The following is a 22902-nucleotide window of genomic DNA, read 5'->3' on the forward strand; positions in this document are numbered from 1 at the left end:
AGTTGGTCCAACAAGACTTCCCAATGGATTGAATGTGGGGAAAGAGAGAAAGAGGAACTAAAGATGACTCTGAAGTTTTTGGCCTGATTAAGTTAGACTGGTATCAACCTGGATGGAGAAGGCTACAGAGGAAGCATATTTGGTGGGTTTGAGGGCAGACATGGGGCCAAGATGAGAAGTCTGATTGCAAACATGATAATATTGAGAATTGGTGAAATCACATGGATGGTGGGATAAACATGTTTGGAGTTTGAGAGATTAGTCTGGGAAGGAGATACAAAATTGACTGTTGTTGACATGTAAATAGTCTTTAAAGCCGCGAGATGGAACAAGATGACCAAAGGAAGAAGGATAGATGGAGAAGGGGAGAGGATTAATGGCTGAAATCTGGCACATTCCAATAGTAAAGGTCAGAGAAAACATGAACCCTAGCAAAGAAGACCAAGAAAGAATGACCAGCAAGGATGGAGAGAAACCAGAAATTACATGTCTTGGAAGTTAAGTAAAGAAAGTTTATCAAGAAGTGAAGAGTGATTATCTAGGTTAAGTGCTGCTGAAAGTCAAGTAAGATGAGGACTAAGAGCTGGCCATTGATTTTAGTAAAGTGGAGATTGATGGTTATTTTGTTAAGAGCAGTTTTGGTGAAGTGGTGGAGAGGAAATGCTGATTGAAGTGGGTTTAAGAGAGAATGGAAGGATATGAATTGGATGCTGTGAATATAGACAACTTTTTAAAAGCAGTTTTGCTGTGAAGGCTACTGAAGAAATAGGGCAGCAGCTGGAGGAGAAGTAAGGTCAAGAGAGAGTTTCTTTTCAAAATAGCAAATCTCCAGCAGATAATTCATGATGTTCGGGAGAGGGGAGAATTCATGATGTGAGTATCAGTGAGAGAAATGAGAGCTATGCACAACAGAATCATGAAGAGTTTATCTGTGATAATAGATGGGAAGGGAGAGTATGTGGCTGTTAGCAGTGTGAGGAGAGTCTAAGCAGTTCTTTTCCCACTGTTGTCACTTTTATCTGTAAAGTGAGAAGCAAGGTCATCACTGAGAATGAGAATGGAGTCAAGTTGAAAGACAGAGATGGTATGATGATATGATGGCATGGACAGGGGAAATATGATTGTTAGCCCACATTGAAAGCTAATTTGAGATTCATGGTCAGGAAATTAGAGTAGGACAAATCACCATGGTTAATTTAGCCTCTTTAGCTACCTGAGTGAAGACAAAATAGATGGAGAGTTTGATTTAGTCCGGATTGTGATTTTTGCTGAGAGAGGGAATCAAAGGTGCATTAGAGGGAATGATTATAACAATCAATTATGTAATTTAAGCTTAGCAAAGAGGAGGATGAAGCCATCAAGGGAGTAAGGAACAGTGGAAAGTTGATAAAATCAATTGGTTGAAGGTTTCAGAGAGGTTGAAAGGGTGTAGAGTTTAGGGTAATGGGAGGAAGAACTGGAAATATAAGAGATGCTTGTGAGAATAGAATGCATGGCACTGATATTACAGAGGAGGGTGCTGTTATTAGTAAAGACAAGGTCTAGACTAGGGCATGCAATAAGTGGCTGTAATAGGGTAGAGGGCAATTAATTAAGGAGATTTGAGGAGAGAATTAATTCTCAGAAGCAGGAGTTTGGGAAAGATCATCTCCAAAGGTGTTAAAATTGTCAAGGATTGAATAGTTTGTGGGAAGGTGATAATAAGCCAGGAGTTAACCTCTTCAGGGAATGAGGGAGCATGATGTGGGAGGCAGCAGGTGAGCACAGTGATAAAGGATAGAAGGTGATATACTGTAACAACCTGAGATTCAAGGCTGGAGGTATTTAGGGAAGTGGGAAGAACAATGGTCTGAAGGCGGCATTAAGACTCAAGGAAGATACCTCCTTCTCTAGATCCATTGGTATCAGGGCTTTGGGAGAAAAATAGTATCATAGGAAAGAGCCAGAGGGAAGTGGTGACCTCTGGGAAGAGCCATGCTTTCATTAGAGCAAGAAGAGAAAGGGAACAATCAGAGAAAAGAGTGATAATGGGAAGAGAATTCTGGAGGGCCAAGTGGAAGGGCTTTGGATGTTGGGGAATTGCCTTCAATGGCTCTCTTTAATTATTTTTCCAGACTACCCCAAAGTTCTCCTCCAAAGAAGTTGATTAATAGTATCCCTCTTCTGCTTAAAAACTTTTATGCTGTCCAGAAGAATGTGCAGCCTTGTGAGCCCAGTGTTTCAAGCCCTCTACAATTTAACCTCGCCCTACGTTCCCTGGCTTATCTTCTTTGATACTCCCTAAGCTACTTTGTTCTACTTTAACCATCTACAGCTCTTTACTATTTCTCAAGTAGGCTTTTACTCTTCCATTTTTCTGCCATTGCTCAAGCTCCTCCCTCCTTTTGGAATGCCCTTTCCCCCAGTAAATCTCTATCTAACCCTTCTCCTTCCTCAAAATGTAACCGAAATTCCACTTCCTCCCAAAAGCCTTTCTAGATCCCACTGGTCAGAACTGACCTCCCACTTTCCAGTAGAACTTGGAAGCCTTATCCACCTGTGGTTAGATTTTATAGTTCTCCTTGAAGGTAGGAATTATATTCAATTTGTTTTTGTATTCTCCATCTCCCCTAGCCCCACGCATTATTCAGAGTAGGTTCTCACTGAAAGATTATGTGCTGTTTGTTGAAATCTATTCCACCTACTGCATATAGGTTTGCATTCTGAAATTATATAGAGTAAGTCTAATTCTTTTTTCAAATGACAATCCTTTAATTGTTCAAAAACTCATCCTGAGCTATTTGCCAATGGAAACATTTCCTAGTTTCTTCAGTGCTTCTTTCAGTGATGTGGTTTTCAGATTCTTTACCATCCTACTGACTTTGCTGTTAGAAAACAGTCTTATTTCATTACTTGCCCTTTGAAAATACAGTGGCCAGAATTGCATAGAATATTTTGTTCGTGTCTGACCCAGGCAGAGTAGAGTCAGCCTTTGTTAAGGTGTTTCCTAATGGTGTAATATCAACATGGGATAATTTAGCATATCTCAAGTCACTGCTCTCACCTTAAAAACACATCACTACATTTACCTATCATAATTTTATCATAGGTTCTGAATTCTACTTGTATTGGCTATTGGTTGAAAATATAAATAAAGCCAATTCTTTAGCACAGAATTATAATTAAGGAAAACTATATTAAACAAATTACAATTAGAAATCTGTTTTTAAATATCTATATATAACTATATATATAAAACATTATTCTGCAACATAGCATGTGGTTTCAATTCCATCCTTTTATTTTTAGTGTGCTTCTACTGATGCATCATAGCTCTCTGTTGGGAGATTACAGAAGAGCTCTCAAATTAAGTTTCTCATTTGTAGTGAGTCATAGATCTTAGAAGCAGCCTGGATATTTTAGCCATACTGAGTCCTATTAAGTCATTCATCTACTTTTTACAAAGTTAATAATCCCAATTCCCAAAGTGCTCTCTAAAAGTCCACTCAGACTGGTTGTTAAGTATGAAAAGAAAGAGCAAGAGAGACTTGTAGATCTTCCGTTGCCATCTGCCCTGAACAATTTCAGGTCACTTATCCCCATTTGAGTTTACAAACATTTCTGAGTGCCCACTATGTACTAACAAATATTTATTTGGAAGATACCTCTTCGGGGCTGGAATAGTATAGAACCCTCTTACACATGGACCTTAGGGAGCTCACAGTCATGTCCAAAGAGATGATCAGTCAGGGTTCCTTGTTTATAAACAATTAAAACCAGTTATTTAATCCAAGCAAAGAAGGAATTTAAATCTGAAGGATATGGATAGAAAGGCTGGAGAACCAGCCTTGGGAAAAGAAACAGAAACTAAGAAAAGAACTATTTGACTATCTGAAATAAATGAACCATTATAATTTTTATTAATTTTGCATCATTTGGCTCAAGTTTTGAAGACCTCAGGGAGGCAGTCCTACTAGCCATGTGCCTTTCCTTTGATAGGGTGGAGGGTGATGAGAGAAAGGATAGGACAAAAGAGGACCTATCTTTTCAGCTTTTATAATAGGAGGGTAGGACCTCTTGGTTTCTCCTCCCACTTGGCCTGCACACAGTGTGGGAAAGACTTCCCCACAAGGAAATAGAGATGATGTTAGAAAAGGGAAAAGTATACAGAAGAATGTCCACTACAGGGACCTGTACTTAACATGCTATAATAGAAGTCAAACCGTATTAAGGGCTGAACAGAGATATAAATAAAGTTATGAGAACCTTCTTACTGGGAAAAATTTAAGAAGGATTCAAAAGGCAAATGTTTACAAATTGGGCTTTGAAGGTCAACTAGGATTTTAACAGGAGGATGGAGGTGTGGCCAGCCAGATATAGAAAAGAGCACAACAATAAAGACAGTGGTTGTGAATGCAAGCTTTGATGTTAAGTGTTGAAAACCCAGATATGTTACCTGATAGCTATGCAGACTTGGGAAGATTCTCTGAATCTGTTTCCTCATCAGCAAAAGGAGGGTATTAATACCTCTGTTATGGTGTTAGAGTTGTTAGATGAAATACATGTCTCCCAGATGAATTTCAGATAAACAACGAATACTTTTTGAGTGTAAGTAGGTCCCAAATATTGTGTGGGGCACACTTATAATAAAAAAAAAGTATTAGTTTCTTTGAAATTAAAATTTAACTGGGTTCCCTGTATTTTTTGTGTTTTATATCTGGCAACCCTAAATAGTATTGTTATGGCCATTAAATAAATTCATTCATGTAAAATGCCCAATATGATCCTTGACACATAGTAGGTGGTCAGTAATAAATCGTAGCCATCATTTTTGTTGTCACCGTCATGGACAAATGAGAAGCCTGAAAGTGCATATGTCCCAGAGTCACTTCTAGCTCAGTCATTGCACCATGGAGCAGTTTCCCAATAAACTCGTGCCAGAATACCAGTAAGATGGCCTCTCGTTACACTGTACTCAGGCAGGAACCATTCACCTTCATCTTATATTTGTATGGTTTCTCTTTCCTTCTGATTGTTTCAGATGTTTCTCTTGTGTATCAATTTCATTTTGACCTTATCCTTTAGCTACTCATAGTTAATATTATCTTCTAATCCTCTTTATAGGCCAATAATAAAAGTATTAAATGGCGCCAGACTTAGAACTACAATTTAAGGGTCAAGAGCGGAGTACACTGAAGCATTGATTGCAATTTTTTTAGTTTGAAACTGTAAAGCTTTGTGAGTATAGATCAAATTATTCCAGTTTAATGACTATGTCATATAAAATCAATTAGAAGCCTTCTGAAATCTAAAATATTCTCTTGCTTTTCCTTTAACTCTTAGGCCCATCATACAGTCCTAGAAGAATGCCATTAGTCACAGAAATGTCCTTTATTCTCTTTTAAAATTTGTAAAATGATGTTTTGCTGATATGTCTCATTATCTTCTCAAGTAATTTTTCGCACAATTCCTGTTACCTCCCTTTTAAAACTTAAGTGGCTCTTTCCCCCTTCGTGCATGATTATTTTTCCTTTATGTAGAAATGGTATTTAAATGCTGGGATAAGTCAATTTCATAGAAGGGAAGCTTCAGGATTTTGTCGTTTCCAGTGAGCTAGAATGACTGTAGTGTTGTCTGTATATAGAGGTATAACTTGTTTGACGATAATAAAATTACACCTGCAATTTATTAAGTACTCTGCCGTATTCCCAACTTTAAGAACTGTTAAGCTATTTTGCATTTACTGTCGCATTTAATTCCCATAATATCCTCATGCTATTGTTGTTATTTTATGGATGGGGAAACTAAGGCACAGAGAAAGTGAAGTAACTTGCCCAAGAACATGTAGCCAGTAAGTGGTGGAGGGAAGATTCCGACTCGGGTGGTCTGATTCTCTCGTTCAATGTGCTGTGTTTTACCTTGTTATTCAAATAACTGGGTAGCAATATTTCCCAGCAGTTAGTATAAAAAAGCCTTAGAAAATTTAAATTAAAAGCCCTGTAATAGTTTAAACCTTAGCATAAGAAGACTATATTGAAGAAGGGACCAGTAGTGTTCCATTGAAATAAATTTAATTACCTTAATGGATTATTATTTCTTTCTATACAGTTGTCTCTCACTGTCTGTGGGGCATTGGTTCCAGGACACCGCTCCCATACCAAAATCCACAGATGCTCCAGTCCCTTATATAAAATAGCAGAATAATTGCATATAACTTAGGCAAATCCTCCCTCATACTTTAAATCATCTCTAGATTATTTATAATACCTAGTACAATGTAAATGCTAGGTGAGTAGTTGTTATACTATATTGCTTAGGGAATAATGACAAGAAAAAAGTCTGTACGTGTTCAGTATGGACTCACCCATTGTAGGCCCTTTGATCCAGAGTTTGAATTTGCAGATGTGGAACCCACGGGTACAGAGGGCCGACTGCATAAGTGATGCTCCCCCGTGTAACTTCTTTTTCTGCTGTACTCTGCATTAAACCTTTGTTTTTATCATTCTCTCTTTTACTGGTTCCAATATTATGAAACTTATTCTTGTTTCCTTGAATTTCAAAGATTACTTCCTGGCCCTCATGTCAAGGCTTGGTCTCAAATTAGGTAACATTCCGAAGTCAGCAAGTGCCTTTCACTTTGTGTTTCACCCCTTAAACGGTAGTACTACCGGCTGGGGGGAGACAAAGAGAAGAAGAGAAATTAAAGAGAGATTTTTAAAGAGACAGACAGCCAAGAAAGACTTGTCTCTAGTTCTGCCTAGGTGAGAGTCAAGATTCAACTCATTCTTTAGGAAAAAAAAAATAAGTAAAAGTATAACCAATCTTTATAACAGTCATAATCATAATATCACCACCTTTTATTTATTAGATGATGCTCCAGTTGTTTCCAAAGGGCTTTCACAAACTCCTATATCTCATTTAATTCTTACAGCAGTGTGTGAGGTGGAATTACCCCTATTTTACTGTGGCTCAAGAAATGAAATTACTTACCTGAAAGTACAAAATTAGTAATTGATGGGCCCTAATTAGAAGCTGTCTTTAATTTCTTATGGGTTTTTTTTAGCACTGTGCCAATTTCTTTTCTTGAAGATTTTGGTGTTTTCTCATCATCGCTTTATCTGGAGATAGACATTTTATTAAGAATTATCGCTGAAGCTTTTTTACTGAACGCAAGGAATCTGGCTGTCCTTCTTGAATAGATCTGAAGCTTGAATGAAATTGTCTATTTGTTTTCCTATTTGTGAAATGGATTTTTGGTATGGCTGGAAGATAAAATCTTCTACATGGCTCTGAAGTTATGCAGAAGAAAAACTCTAAGAGCTCCTTTGGACTTCTGTTTTATTTCTCGTTGCGTGACAGGTGAAGGTGGTGTCCTTCAGAACAGCTGGTGCTATGGTTTAGAAATAACACTAATCCTTCATTTGAATCTCTTCCTCTTTAGGTTTTTTTTTTTTTTTTTTTTAAGATGTGCAATGTGAGTTTAATAAATAGAGGGATGCATAGGAAAACAAGCTATTTTGGGCCTTGGCAAATGTGGGCATTGGTATCTGTGCTCCTTGCTACCATTTGCTGAATAACAAAATTGCGTTTTCTAAAAATACGTACCAAATTCTTCCCTTAGATATTTGCATTTTTTTCCCTTTGCAGAGGGACATATGCACATATTTTGATCTATGTGATGCATTTAGAGAGAATTTTCTGAAGGATCTTTTCACAACCATTTGAAAACACAAAGTAAATGAAGAAAGCCATAGAAAAGGCAGCCACAAAGAAAACCAAATGATTAATTTCTGGAAAGAGTATTGTATTTTGTAGAATTTAAAACTACCTCTTCTGCCTGAGGCTGTTTCAAATAATTTTGTATGTAAGAAGCTTGGAGAGATTTAAATAACTATTTAGCTCAAGAGCATGGAACTATAGCTAAGCTCTAACATAACCTAAGCCCTTAAGTGGGGTAGGCAGTCAGGTACTAGTGAGCTTCTACTATGCTTAGTTCCCTGAGTTAGAGGTAACAGGCTGATGCACAAGCTCTCATGAGGCTTGTTGTCTTGCAAGGTCACACTCCTTCATACACTCATTTCAAGCCCTTTTGTAGTTTTATAATGCGAGGTAAGAGAGTAAACAACATCCTAGTGATGCTGAAAGTCTCATGGTTCCTATTCTGTAACCCCTCCTAATCCTGAGTGTCTCTCTTCCCCTCTTTTGTAAGTCCTGTCATCATAGCAACAGACCTCAGCGTCTAGGAGATTAGAAGACCCCCACAGAGCCCTGCCTACAGGACTCACAAATTCTTCCAGGCTTTTGGAGCTTTGCAGCTCTGATTCTAGGCCCTGTTTGGAGCCCTTGTGCGGGGGTTCATTATAACTTCAGATCACTATCTTGCCAATCTTGGAAAACATGGAAGCAATTTTGTTGAAGGTCAGCCATTACTGGCTGAAGCAGTGGGATTATTATTTTCATTTTAGACCTGAGAAACATCTACCTGCTCTGGCCAAATGTGGTTCTCCAGTCAGGACCCAGTCCAGAATTGGGTCCTTAGAACTACTCAGTGTCGATCATTTGAAGAGATATCTTTAGCTTTTATAGTGACTAGTGTGGGTGAATCAGTATGTTTATTCCTACTAATACAAAGCCAAGCCTTCTTCTGTAAAGGAATGATCTTGCAATATCACTAGATTTAGAGTTATACAACATTAATATAAAGAGTGTGATTTTTGTCTTTTTACAATAGCACTTATGAAGCATCCTCTATCGTGAAGATTTTTCGGCTTATGGCACAGTAAATAGATTTTGGGAAGCACTATGAATGAAGTTAAGAAACAGAGATGGACAGTTTTTCCAGAACCAGTAGAATATCCTACATGTAAATCTAGGGTTTCCAATTTCAGATCCTCCAGAAGAACGACATTCATTTCCATTCTTCCTTCTTAAAAGATTTCTCTTGGACACTTGCTGATGCTGGGAAGGTCTGTAAGGAAGATAGAATGTCCCTCCCTCCCATCTTAGTACCATTCTCCATCTCAACACTGTCATAGAAACACTGAATTCACTTATGGGGAATTGAAAACAAACTCCCAATCCAAAAATTGTGTATTTTTAACCTATTAAGTCCAAAAATAGTACATGTGAGGATTTGTTTTAGATATTTATATCGTGCTGAAATACCACTACTTCCTATTCTGTAAAAAAAAAAAAAAAAAATGCTGCATTTAAGGATGTATATTAAATATACCTCAGAGGACAGGAACTACCAATGTTTTGTTTGCAGAAGGTGAAGAAAAATCAGATCTAGCATTATTTATTATGAGGAAATCATGGAAAATGCAATTTGTCCCCTCAAGCCTACATTAGATTCCTCCATCTTTTGTGTTTCGTGAGGAAGGTAAGATTTGATTTCTCATAGTTTATTGCTGTTTCAATATGAAATAACTATTCCAAGTCCAAATTAGAGGATTTTTTTTTCACTGAATTGTTTTTATTTAGTCTGGGCTCTAAACCTGGAATTGGCCCTCATTTTGTACAGAAGGAATATGTCGCATAAAATTTTTAGTGGATCATGGTGATTTAACACTATGGGCCAAATTATTTACACATATGTAAATAATTATCTGTAATTTTTCATAGAGCCTCCAAAAATTTCATCCTTTCCATTTTATAAACAAAAAAATGAGGCTCATTATTTAGTGGCTCAGGATCTCATAAAAATGAAATTCAAATCCAGGTCAGTGTAGTGTCAGAATCTGCTCTTTATACCATTTTGTGTTAAATTGCAAATATAAGATCTGTCTATATTTGATTGAATAAGAAATTGAATTCTAAGTAATTTATTTAAAGTTACTAAACTGAGACAATATAATAGAATAAGTGAGAGTAGTGATTTGATGGGTGGGTGGAGGATGAGGGGGAATGACAGTAATATGTTGTATAGTCTGTGTCATAGCAGAAAACAATAAGTGGTATATAAAATTGATCAAGAAACAATGGAATACACACATGGAGATGTCCAAAGGGAGTAAAAACACAAATTCTCAAAAGTGGTTGAACTGGGGGAATAGAACTGGGGTTGAGAAAGGGGTAGGGTTGGCAACTGTTGGTTTTCATTATAAGCCTTTCAGTACTTTTATATTTTCTTTATTATTTGACAAAATTTTAAAATATTTTACAAAAAAGCAAATGTGTGATCTAAAATATGTCTTTCACAGTTATCTGTAGATAGCCTATCAAGAAGCCTTAAAATTTGGATTAGAAAGGAGCACTGGGACATTTTCTTAGTCTATAATCCATTATTGTTACTAGTAGTATGAAATTGTAGCAAAAGAGCATTAATTGAGCAATTAATATGTTCAAAGGCCTCATTCTAGGTTCTATAGGAGACAAAATGGTAGATGCAGTTTGGTCCCAGGCCTCCATCTTGTTAGAGCATAGTTGAAGGTACTAGAGATGAGGAAGAAACCTGGCTGGGAAGAATAGGAACTCACGTTTTGTCTGTGTCTCTTCCATATTGTGCTGGGAGGTACTTTACCTACTTTATTTTTGATGGAAAACATAGATAGCTATATGTGTTCAGTGAGTGGAAAATAGTATTTACTTGTTAGGATCAAGAAATGCTTCCTGAAGCAGTGCATGTAGGATGCGCCTTAAAAGTAGAAAGGGATTTCTACAGAGGTGGAATGGAACATGGATTGACATATTTGCCAGTCAGGAAACTCCACTTAGGTGGCCCAGGTTTGCCAGTTCAGATCCTGGCTGCAGACCTGTGCACTGCTTATCAAGCCGTGCTGTGGCAGGCGTCCCACATGTAAAGTAGAGGAAGATGGGTATGGATGTTTGCTCAGGGCCAATCTTCCTCAGCAAAAAGAGGAGGGTTGGCAGTGGATGTCACCTCAGGGCTAATCTTCCTTAAAAAACCAAAAAACCTATAAGACTAACAATAAATAATTAAATATCAAATGTTCAAAGTAGATATACAACTTTTTATATATTGAAGTCATTTCGTCTTTTTCATTTGGGCAGTATGTGCTCAAGGTGAAGACTGTCACCTTGAAGGATTCATTTGAAAATGTCCTTGCACAGCGATCAATCACTCTCCATTTAGGAAAGTTTACAAATGTCCTTGTTGTACAGCATCCCCTACTTCGTCGTGTTAGACTTCAATGAATGACTTACTGCCAGAAGTTCCACACCATTATATTATACTTTGTGAAAGTGTGTTTTATATTTCTTCTAGAGCAGAGGAAGAATAATGCCTAATATTTTACTGATTCTAAACCTGGTCTTAATATTTACCACGAAGAGAATTTGGACCTATTTGACTTGTACTTTTTTGAAGAATTGTATTCATTTAGAAAATCTTAAATTAACTCCTTAATGGTTTAACGTTTTTAGTCTTTAAGTTTTGAATCTTGAACTCTAAGTACTTGAATCTGAATTTTTAAATGACTTTAAAATTATCGAAATAGTTTATGCTTATTGTGATAAACATAGAAAAGATAAAGAATAAAACAAAATATACCCATAATTTCATAGCTAAGAGATAACTTCTATACCCATTTGGAGTATTTTCTCCCTAACTTTTTTCTAGTCACATAAAAGGGTGTTTTGTGTATATTATGAGACATATCTATATATTTATCTATATCCTTGTATTCCATTTTTCTCACTTTTTCATTATATCTTAAGCATTTCCCATGTCATTAAATATTCTTTAAAGACAGACTTTAGTGACCTGAATGCTTCCTTTATGTTGCTTCTTTTGTGACTTCTTATACTGTCCTCTAACAAAAAAATTATTAAAAATTTGTAGAATTTTAGTTATTAAAAATTGTGGTTATTTAGTAGTCATAATTACTCCCACATGAATTTACGAGCTCCTGACTATGATAAACAAGAAGTAAATAAGTTGGACTTTTATTTATTAATCTATTTAGGAAATCGTTTGCTTTTTAGGTTATACGATGGCTTTTGTATTGATCTGAAGTACTAGAACGTGGGACTATTGGTATATCCAATTCTCTTATTTCCAGCAGCCTGTACTTGTGACTGCTTGGATATGAATGGTATTAAAGACTAGTTAAGAGCATGGATTGGTATTATATCTTTACAACTTAGTAGCCATGTGACTTTGAGTAAATTACTTCTCACTGTACCTCCTTTTCAAGGTTAGAGTAAAGACTAAATGAGATGATAAAGTATATAGCATGGAGCCTGGCAGATAGGCAGTATTGAATATTCTTGTTATTTTTATTTTTGTCATTGTCATTGTGAGGTCTTTGGTTATTGAACAGAACAAAAGTGACTAGCCTTAGTAGAGGGTGGAAAGCATCAGAACTTTCCCCTACCCATTCAAAGTAGCTGGCCATGGGGGGGGGGGGGGTAAAAAAAAAGGAGCAAATAACCCATTTTAATTCTGGGCCAGCAAGAAGGCATTTTTGTTCTGTCCCATTGAGAAACTTAGTGTCACAGATAACTTCAGACTTTGCAATGAGCAACTGCATGCATGCATTTAAAAAGTTCACTGCTGTGTCTGCAGTGCTTGACAGTCACTGAAATGCATGCTGGTGTCCCAAAGAGCTGACTTATGACTTCCTTATCATTATTCAATGGCTAGGTGGTTTCTATAGAAAGGCCAGTATTGCTTTAATAAATTATTAAGGATGAAAATAGTAATGGCTTCCATCTACTGAGCACTGACTGTGTGACAGCTAAGAGCTTTTCATGCATTATCTCATTTAGTCCTCATGGCTACTCTGTGAGACTGTTATTGTCACCCCTGTTTTATAGATGAGGAAACTAAGATTTAGAGAGACTCAAAGTTACTTAATAAGAATTAGAATGCTGCTTTGTCCGACTCCAGAATCTGAGTTCATAGCTTTACTTGTAGCTCTACTGCCTTTGTATCATAATTACCACAGAGCCTCGTTCATTTGTTCAATATACGTTTGTTGAGGGCTGTTGTAAGTGCTGGGTTATAGCAGGCAGACGAGTTCCTGCCTTCCCAAAGCTCACCTTCTATTATATTAAGTTTTTGTGTCCATTTCCCTTCTAGAAGGAGGGTCCCTGCCGGACAGTGATGGTGTCTTATTCTTCTTGAGTTTTAGGGATGTAACTGAAATTTTACTCAAGGCTAAGAATAATTCCTGGGCTTATGAAAGAATTGTTTCTACAAAAATACTGGAAACTGGGGCATGCCCCGTACTGTTTATCAGGCTATCTGTTTGTTTTAGCACTGGCTTTTAACACTTCCAGATTACTCAAACTGGAGATGTTCTTACCAATTATTTTAAGAAACATTTAGAGGTTACCTATTGTTAATGTTAAAGCTACTTCTTGATATCTCAGTTTCTTTGGCTTCCTTAAATATTCTATAGGTGTGCAGAGCAACATAAAACACCCTCTTTCTTTAGAACACACCAAAAATACACGAGACAAACCTCGTATAAGAGGCTTAATTATTTCATAGAATAAATGAAAATATTCTAGTATAACTGAAAAATAAGTGATGTAACAAGAAAGTTCAACTGTGAGGGGAAAAAGCTGATACCTTTTTTTCTGTGATATTAAGAATATTAAATCCTTCCTTAAGAACGAACTAGTATAGTTTTAAAGAATATGGTATCATAAAGCGTTTGTGTTGAATGTCACTTTTTAGCCATGTAGAAGCTGAAAATAATTTTAAATGTCCTTGAGTGGAGGTTAACATGTTATATTCTTTAGTAGGAAATCATCAGTAAACACTATGAAGTATGTGATATTTTAATAAAGTAATTGCCCTATTTTTGCATTGGAAATACAATTAAACCTCTTTGGTCTCATAAGGAGCAAATGGCTGGTAATGTTCCTCATTTTTTTAAAGTCATTTGTCCAAGAGGGAGGATCATTGGCAAACCAGCTGGCTGTTCACTTTAGATTTTGACGTTGCTTCTCCTTGGGACCCTAACGCTGGGCTCTCTGATAACCAGTGCAAACTCCATGAATATCTTTCATTTCTCTAGAAGGAGGTGTGGATTTGCAAGGCTACCAGCTGGATATGCAAATACTACCTGACGGCCCAAAGAGTGATGTGGACTTTTCAGAGATTCTTAATGCAATACAAGAAAGTAAGTTCCACTCAAATTTTAAATTCACCGTGAAAGGAGAAACTATTACGATACTTGGGAGGGTTAATAAAACTAGAAATCTTAGCTGCCAAGCTTTAGAAAAGTAAAATGATGTCTTAAAAGTGATACTGTGTAAAATAATTTTGAGACCAGAAGAGAAGGTTAGTGAAATGGTGGGTTTAATTTGTTAAACTGAACCACATAGTACTAGGGTCTTTGAAGAAGCCTGGTGGAAAAGCTGTAGTGGAATTGTAAATTCTGTATATTTAATATGCTGTGTTATTTAGTACATCACTAGGTATTGTAATTTTTTAGATTCCTTGATTAGCATAATCAAAGAAAAATCGTTAAGAAAACCAGAATGCTATGCCTTTACTCACATGTAAGTAGTAGGTGAATGTTGATGCAGTAAGCTGAAATCTGGAATTTATTCTCCAAAATGGATATCTGGAGTTATTAATGATGGCTTGTGACCCAAAAGTGAACCCCTCTCTTCTAAGCATTTTGATTAATCAAGGTTTACTCTTCTTAACCCAGTTTATTTGTGTTTTACAGCTTTCACTAAGAATTTTATCATGACCAATACATTTACTCGAGTTACAGATTTAGCATTGAGGATGAGGGATGCAATATTACACACTAAGTCATTAACATTCATGTTTTCTTATCAGAGCTCTAATTCTAGATACTGATATTCCTGTTTTAACATCAGATAGTATTATATAATGTTGCATTTGAAGGCTTTGGATCTGAAGAGCATTGCATAAAGAACCACTGCAGTTCATTGCTGCTTTTAGTTTTGTGACATTGCATTTCTATACTGATTTTTTAATGAACAATTTTACGCATTTTTATGGTAGTTATCCCCCTTTGCCATAACACTCCCCTCTGGACCTTAAGAGATAATTAATATCTACACTTTATAGATATGAAACTTTAGAGTGGGAGAGGTTAAGGACCAAGGTAATATGATAATAATGGAGACCAGATGAGGATGGAGGGTCTCCTACCCTTCATTTAATTTCTTCATTCATGCTCAGAATAGAGTTTAAACACACTGAGGTCAAGGATCCTGAAATTGAAGAAGTTGAGGCTAGTTTTGAGAGGTTTATTTTTGGGTGAGGAAGATTGTTCCTGAGCTAACATCCATACCAATCTTCCTCTATTATGTATGTGGGATGCCACCACATAATGGCTCGATGAGCGGTGTGTAGATCTGTGCCTGAGATCTGAACCTGCAAACCCCAGGCTGCCAAAGTGCAGTGCATGAACTTAACCACTACCCCACCAGACTGGCCCCTGAGAAGTATTTTTAATAAAGAATATAAGAGCACCAGCTATTTGTTCTGGATCAACAATCCCTTAATATTAGATTAGTGAATAAAAGAGAAAAAATATCCCCAGGAGAATAAAAATCAAATTAATAGAACTTGGAGAGAAAATAACTTTTCATGAAAAGTTATAAAATTATGTAGTTACTTCATTTAATTTGAAGATGATAGCTTATACAATGCTGAAAGGATTTTAAAAGGTTTTTAAATAAATGATGAAGGTTGGCTTCTATGTACGTACAAGAGATAAACTTAAAATTTTTTAGGGCTGAATGAACTTATATCAAAATGAACTAAATGTTTATGAGACTATAATAGTGTAAGTACTTTATATTTAAATTTTAAAATAAGAAAAAGGGAAATATTACTTCACTTTAAAATGTAAATCAACTTTTTTACAAGTTTAAGAATTTTCTAATACTTCAGAACTAATATATTTATTTTCTTTTTTAAAAAGAAGTATTATGGTAAGTGGGTTTGGGATGCTACCAACATAGCCTGGGTCATTCCCGGTAGGACAGATTTGGGGCCATTCATCTACTTTTTAGTTTCTACCTAGATTCCAAATGTGATTCAAATGTTGAACCAGTTCATTGAAATTTCTAAGTATAAAAATACATAATTTGGGGGTGGGCCCATGGCATAGTGGTTAAGTTCAGTGTGCTCTGCTTCGGTGTCCTGAGTTCATAGGTTTGGATCCCAGGCTCAGACCTACACCACTCACCAACCATTCTGAGGCAGAGACCCATATATAAAGTAGAGGAAGATTGGCAACAGATGTTAGCTCAGGGTGAATCTTCCTTAGCAAAAAAATAATACATAATTTGATTCTTCAGGGGACTGTACCTTAGATTGTTTACAGAAAACTTTGTGAGACCAATGTATAAGTATATAAAAAAAATATAGAATTTGAATATCAGTAAAGCTCCTCTCCTACAAGCATTTTTCTTGAGATTAGCAGGATGATGGAAAGATTTCACTCTTTTCTTACAATTTTGTAGACATATATGTATAACCTTAAAGATCAAGCTAGAAGAGTTGTGTGTATATGTGTGTGTTTCAAACATTTCTTGAGTGTCCTAGGTAGGTTAGCCGTTAGAGTAAGTCCTCTTCCATGCTTTCTCTTTTCATTTTCATCTCCTAAGTAATAGTAGATACTACTTCTCCATTTTAAAGATGAAAAAACTGAGTATACCTTCCCAAGGCCATATAGTTACTGTCTGATCGTTATGTCAGCCCTTGTTCTACCAAATAAAATATTACGTAAAAAATGATTAGGAAAAATGAACTACCTTGAATTTTAAAAATTTTGTTCTCACATTGTTACATCTTGATGCAAGAATTCCTCCCCATGCTTCTACATTGTAAAATACGTTTACGTTTTTTCCCCTATAGTGTTATGCCCTAAGAATAGCTTCATCTAATCAAAAGAAGATGCTTCAGAGTGGCTGGCCATCCAAAAGTTGTTTCTCAACTTCCCCCATATCAGATATATAGCTTATAAGGAAGAAAAGAGTTCTTTTATCCATTCATCCTTCAATCCATCTCACGTGTTATGTGCCAGACATTGTGCTAGGCATAATATTTTAAAGCAGTGGTGAAAGTTTACATAGTTCAAATCAGGAAAAACTTAAACATTCACAGATCACATTTTGTTTTGTTGTTAAAATGGAAACAGCTTGATTGCTCAGTAGGAGAACAGCATTTAGATGTGGCAGTACAGTGTAAGGGGATATTTGCAAGTGTGTGTTTCCTTGATGTTTATGTTCCCTCCCTCTGTTCTCATCCTTCACTCCCCATCCTTCACACAAGACAGCAGCCAGGTCCCTTGAACTCCTGAATTTTGTGTTGCCTACATTTCCAGCTTTTGTTTTCTGAAAGCCCGAGCTTCTGAGTGACTGATGCTTAGATAGAAGAAGGAAAAAGAGAGACAGGAGGAATGTCCTAAGACCAGCTCTCTTAGAGCATCCTGCAGTAGTAGCATGGCTTCCTGTGAGTGGGAGGAGGGGGAGGGAACGGCTGTGTTGTGTGCTGGGGGCCTGCACCTGAGCCACCTAAACTGCCAGTGTGGCTGAGATTCCCCAGCTTGAGAAAGGAGCAGATCCTCTAGCATTCAGGGAATATGGCAGTCTCATTTTCCTGTCTCTGTTGTATCCCCAGTACCTTGAACTGAAGTATGGAGTATAGTAGCTGCTCAATAAATTTTGCTGATGAGTGAATGAATGAATTCCACTGTAGAGCCGAGAAGAGGGCAGGTCAGCAGTAGCCGGCTTGGGTACCTGAGTGATCTCTTTAAACATCCTGCTGTTTACAAAACCTCTAGAACCTTTGTATAGTCCTAGATATGTGAGGTAGAGGAGTGGGAATGTCGGCAATGACTGAAATTAAATTGTCCACCAAGCCAGTGGGGTGAGGGCTCAACGAAAGATTCACTTTGATGTAATGATGACAAGGTCATGGGCAATTCTTACTCTTGAGTTTGTCTAATAAGATTCAAACCCCCTGTACATGGTCTAAAAATTTGAGTACCTACTTTATTAAGTATGGTAATATCAATTTAGAAAAAAAAACAAATCCTGCTTTTTATTCACCAAAGTTTTAAAATCCAGACTTTTTTTTCTTTTGAAGATTTGTGCCTGAGCTAACAACTGTTGCCAATTGCCTTTTTTTCCCCACTTCTTCTCCCCAGAGCCACCCAGCAGATAGCTGTATGTTCTAGTTGCAGGTCCTTCCTGTTGTGCTATGTGGGATGCCGTCTCAGCACGGCCTGATGAGCGGTGCCGTGTCTGCACCCAGGATCCGAACTGGCGAAACCCTGGGCCACCGAATCAGGGCGCATGAACTTAACCACTCGGCCACAGGGCCGGCCTCAAAACCCAGACATTTTTGAGAAATAGACATTTAAAAAGATTTCATTCTAAAATTAGGTTGAGAATCACGTCTTAAAACTCGGCAGTCCATGAAGCAGGTGTGTGAGTGTATGTGTATAAGCATTTATTATATTAGCAAACCATTGAGAAATGTGTCATTCAAAGAGTACACTGAACCTTTTAATTCTTGCTTTCAATTATTACCAATGCCCAGCCCTTTCTAGAGATCATTCCTTCCCCCACTTTTTGCCGCCTGTCCCACCTGCTTGGTCCTTAGTTTTTCTTTTCTTGATTCCCAGCATATACAGAGACTGGGGGACTCTCGAGTGACATTCATACCCTGGGAGACATTATTGTGTTATAGTCTATTAGGTTCCAATGAAGGAAAGGTTGTGAAGTGCAAAAAGTGTTTGAAATGAGAACTCGGAGGTTGGGAGGGTTATTGGATCGTTGTTATCCTATAGTCTGACCCTTTGTGCTTGCACCTGTGCTTACATAATCCTACAGCTATGCCCACATTGGTGGTGCTCGGTGCTTCTGTGGCTGAGGAGACTGAGTCATTTCTCAGTGACGTCCAGTGAGTCATTTTGAATCCAATTTCTTGAGACCTGATTTCCAATTATATTTTTAGTCCATATAGTTATGCTGCTTCAAAGGGTAGGATGGGGAGAGGGTGGGGTTGACATTATCGAACATGTCATCTTGTGTGGCAACTCTGTGGTTGACATTTTACCTATATGATTTTATTTAGGCTTGACCTCTCTTGGCCTTAATTACCACATCTGTAACGGGGAGTTAGTCATAGTGAATCTGTGTGAAGCCCTTACTGTGGTGCCTGGCACACGGTAAGTGCCATGGAAGTATTGGCTGGCACCTTGTCTTCATTATTCTCAACAATCCTATATGGTAAATGGTATCATCCCCACTTGAAAGATAGAGAAATTAAAGTTCGAATAAGTTAAATAAGCCAATCTAATAGCTAGTAAGTGGGAGGACTAGCATTTGAATGCAGGCTCGTCTAAATCCAAACCTCATGCTCTTTCCAAAGAAGGAGAAATTATGGTCAGTAGACGTTGAGGATCCTTAATGCAGAGCGTCAGTGACCTCATTTCAAGTTGTGAAAAGGGAACCAGGGCTATTGAGCAAAGCTTGAATTAGGTACACAGTTCTTCTCTAAATGTTCTTCCTAGGTTGTAAGAGGTGCCATCATTATCTGCCTTGTAATAGAAGTAACCAAGGTGTCTGTTGTTCCTTTAGAATGAAATAGTAGCAGGAGAAGCTATTCTTCAGAAACATGCTGTCTCAGGAATGAGTTAATCATCTTGGCCCCATTGCAGAGTGAACTGTGGGCACCCCATGCCGTTGTCTGTGCTCTGTTTTGTAAACGCCTCATGACTGAGCCAGGAAATGCCAATTAAATTGTGTTTTTTAATGACCATACATGTTTTTAAATCGTATGACTTTTTTTTTTTGCAAAGACATATTTTGAATCTCTATTTCAAGTAAATGTTCCATGGCAGAAAAAAAGTGCCTGCTCTCAGACCTATAACAATTAAAACCCCAGCTTTCTTACACCAGTTTTAATTTGGGAAGATGTTAACCTAACCATTTAATTGTTGCCATAACACCCTAGCAGAGGTTTCCAAACTTTTTAAAGCAGTAGAGTCTATTGTTTTCTCCTGAAATATATTTTTTACATATAATCTCAATATATAAAACAGATGACTGAGCTGTTTCGGGTAGAAGGTGTAGCATTTTGCCCACTCAGTTTCTTCTTTATCTCCTCCATGGCCCCTGAAACTCCTCAAAATGATCCTGGGGTTCCAGGGAACACACTTTGAAAACCACTGGCCTATTGGAAAAGAAGAAAGCCTGCTAAGGAAGGATTTATGTTCTTTCCAATTACTTTATTTATTTTGAGTTTTCTAAATTAGGTCCTCTTTTTTCTTATTGGTAAACCAGGCAGTCTCTGCCTTAGGGCCATTATTAGATTCATTTAAAGGGTAATGAACATCTAGAGAGTTCTGGGCTTGCTAGTGTCAGAAATGCTAAGTAGTGTTTGGTTTTTAAAAACCCAGCCTAAGGGGCTCAAAGCTCTGCTGAGTCTGTGTGTTTCCCTGAAGTTTGAAAAACATTTAATTTGATCTATTCGTTAAATTTTTAAAAGTGTCAGACCTGTTAGGCTACAGATATAATGTCTGGCTTTATTCAGATAAATGTTAAAACTCGGGCAAGATAATTGTTTGGTGTTAAATGACTTCCAGTTCTTGAAAGCCAAACATGGTTTAAGAACAGTGAAAGGCTTTGCACGAATCAAGAAGCCAGCTGGAAATAGCATGGATGTGAGAGTCAGAACTGGGTTAGAATTCATCTGTGTCGCTTACTGGCTGTGGGGCCATTCTTAGTATCTCTGAACCTGGCTTCTTTCTCATAATAACCTCTCTCATAAATGTTCTGAGGATGAAAAGAGAAAACAGACCTGAAAATCCTTATACATAGTTTTTGGCTTTCAATAAATTGTCCCTTCCCACTTCCTTCATATTTAATCTCTGAGTCTAAGAGAGAGACAGAGTTGTTTGAGCCATCTCACTAAGATAGAGTAAGAAAAAATAACAATCGAGATGATCTTGCAACTAGCTTTTAGTTATTTTAAAATGGACATTGAGCACCTCCGATTTGCTAGCTCTCTTGTCAATTTTGAAGCCACCTTGGGCCTTCATCTGAAAGGGACCCTAGATATAAGGATAAACTTGTTATAAAACAGCCAGGTAAGTGTTACAATTGAGATGTAAACAATCCCGGTTTTTATGCATTCTAAATTATTTCTGAAGGTGTCCTTTTTTTGCATATTTTAATGAGGCTTTGAGGTCAATATGCAATACCTTCAGAATTGTGAGTATCCGATGTAGTAATTTGGAACTCAGGACAAAAATAGTATAATGAACTGGTGCTCTGAGAACAAATATAGACACTTGGATTATGCTTCACAGCCCTCCTGTGTTGTCTTCGGTGACCTATAATTTCACTTTATTTTCTCTGCATCAGAAAATACTGAGATGAAAGTACTCCTGTACTGGAACACCGACATGGGTTATTCTGCTGCATTTTGAAAATAGAGAATTAAAGAAAAGAGCAGTGAGTTGAACCGTTTGATGTTTTGGTATTTATTTTTTACTCTTTTAGACTATTTCTAAAACACATTTGCTGTTTGTTTTCTTCATTGCCTTTATAGCACTGATTCCTCGATTTCATCCTCTTGTCTGGAAGTACAAGGCTTCCCACTCACATCTTGGTTGTGTTATACCTCCAGCATCTGCAATAAATGGGGTTCAATGAACAAATAGCAGAAGATAATCAATTTGTTTGTTTGTTTGTTTGTTTGAGCCCTTGCAGTGTATTTGTGGTCTTTTTTCCATAGGGAATGAATAATAGCTTTCTATCTTTCTTTCTTTCTTTTTTTTTTTTTTTGAGGAAGATTAGCCTTGAGCTAACTACTGCCAATCCTCCTCGTTTTGCTGAGGAAGACTGGCCCTGAGCTAACATCCATGCCCATCTTCCTCTACTTTATACATGGGACGCCTACCACAGCATGACTTTTGCCAAGTGGTGCCATGTCCACACCCGGGATCTGAACTGGCGATCCCCAGGCCGCCGAGAATCGGAACATGCGAACTTAACCGCTGTGCCACCGGGCCGGCCCCAATAATAGCTTTCATCACAAATGATTTTCACTGAAGGAATAATTGAAATAAGTGCAAATATTTGATGAGTAGATTCAGCACTACCGCGGTAAATTTGCCCTCTCATCACATGAAGAATGTCAGGATCTGCCTGCCTCCCGGCCCTCTGACTGCGCTGTTCTGCCTCTATTCTGGGATAGGACAGCAAGCCAGCCCTCAGAAATTTCTTTTCCATGCTGAGTTTGTTGCTTTACTCAGGCTCCATAGCTGATTTTTGGTCTCCCAGGCAATTTAAGGTTCTTGACCTTTGTTCGGTTGTTATGTGGGAGACCCTGCTGTTTTGTTACCAGGTCTTTTTAGGCTGAGTGCCTGCTTTTGGCAAAAGAGAATCAGTTGAGCATATCCCTTGCTTTCCCAAATGCATGATATCCACATACCCTGACCCATCTTAGCTTCCCAGCTCTGTTCACACATCCCTTCCTGAATCTGAACGCAATGCAAGTCCATTACTTGGGTGGCATGGAACTTTTGCATTCGCTCTCCCTCTTGTCATTTTTTTTTTTTTGAGGAAGATTAGCCCTGAGCTAACATCTGCCAATTCTCCTCTTTTTGCTGAGGAAGACTGGCCCTGAGCTCACATCCCTGCCCATCTTCCTCCACTTATATGTGAGACTCCTGCCACAGCATGGCTTGCCAAGCAGTACCAGATCCGAACTGGTGAACTCCGGGCTCCTGAAGTGGAACGTGAGAACTTAACCGCTGCACCACCGGGCCGGCCCCCTCCCTCTTATCATTTTTAATTGATTCCTCAGAACTTTTGGCTCTCTTTCTTATTTAATGAGCCTAATAACAGAATTCTACCAGGCAGATAATTATCAAACATTTTTCTATTTGAGAAAAAAGATATAAGGAAGGGGATGGAATCCATTAATAAGTGACCCTGTTT

At 37.6% G+C, this 22902-nt stretch overlaps 1 protein-coding gene across 14 annotated transcripts in view; it reads left to right on the top strand.

Moving 5' to 3' along the window:
• The window catches only part of ANO4 (anoctamin 4), a 381130-nt gene that overhangs the window by 186201 nt on the left and 172027 nt on the right, over positions 1 to 22902 (top strand). For 6 of the 14 annotated variants that reach the window (XM_070600724.1, XM_070600723.1, XM_070600719.1 and 3 more), the window contains one exon: positions 13971 to 14075. The exons of the other annotated variants lie outside the window; for them this stretch is intronic. In XM_070600724.1, coding sequence (XP_070456825.1) covers positions 13971 to 14075 — 105 coding nt within the window. The remainder of the gene's footprint in view (positions 1 to 13970; positions 14076 to 22902) is intronic. 14 annotated transcript variants of the gene reach the window in all.

This window comes from Equus przewalskii, chromosome 29, assembly GCF_037783145.1.
Source record: "Equus przewalskii isolate Varuska chromosome 29, EquPr2, whole genome shotgun sequence".
In the NCBI taxonomy this organism is placed as follows: Eukaryota; Metazoa; Chordata; class Mammalia; order Perissodactyla; family Equidae; genus Equus; species Equus przewalskii.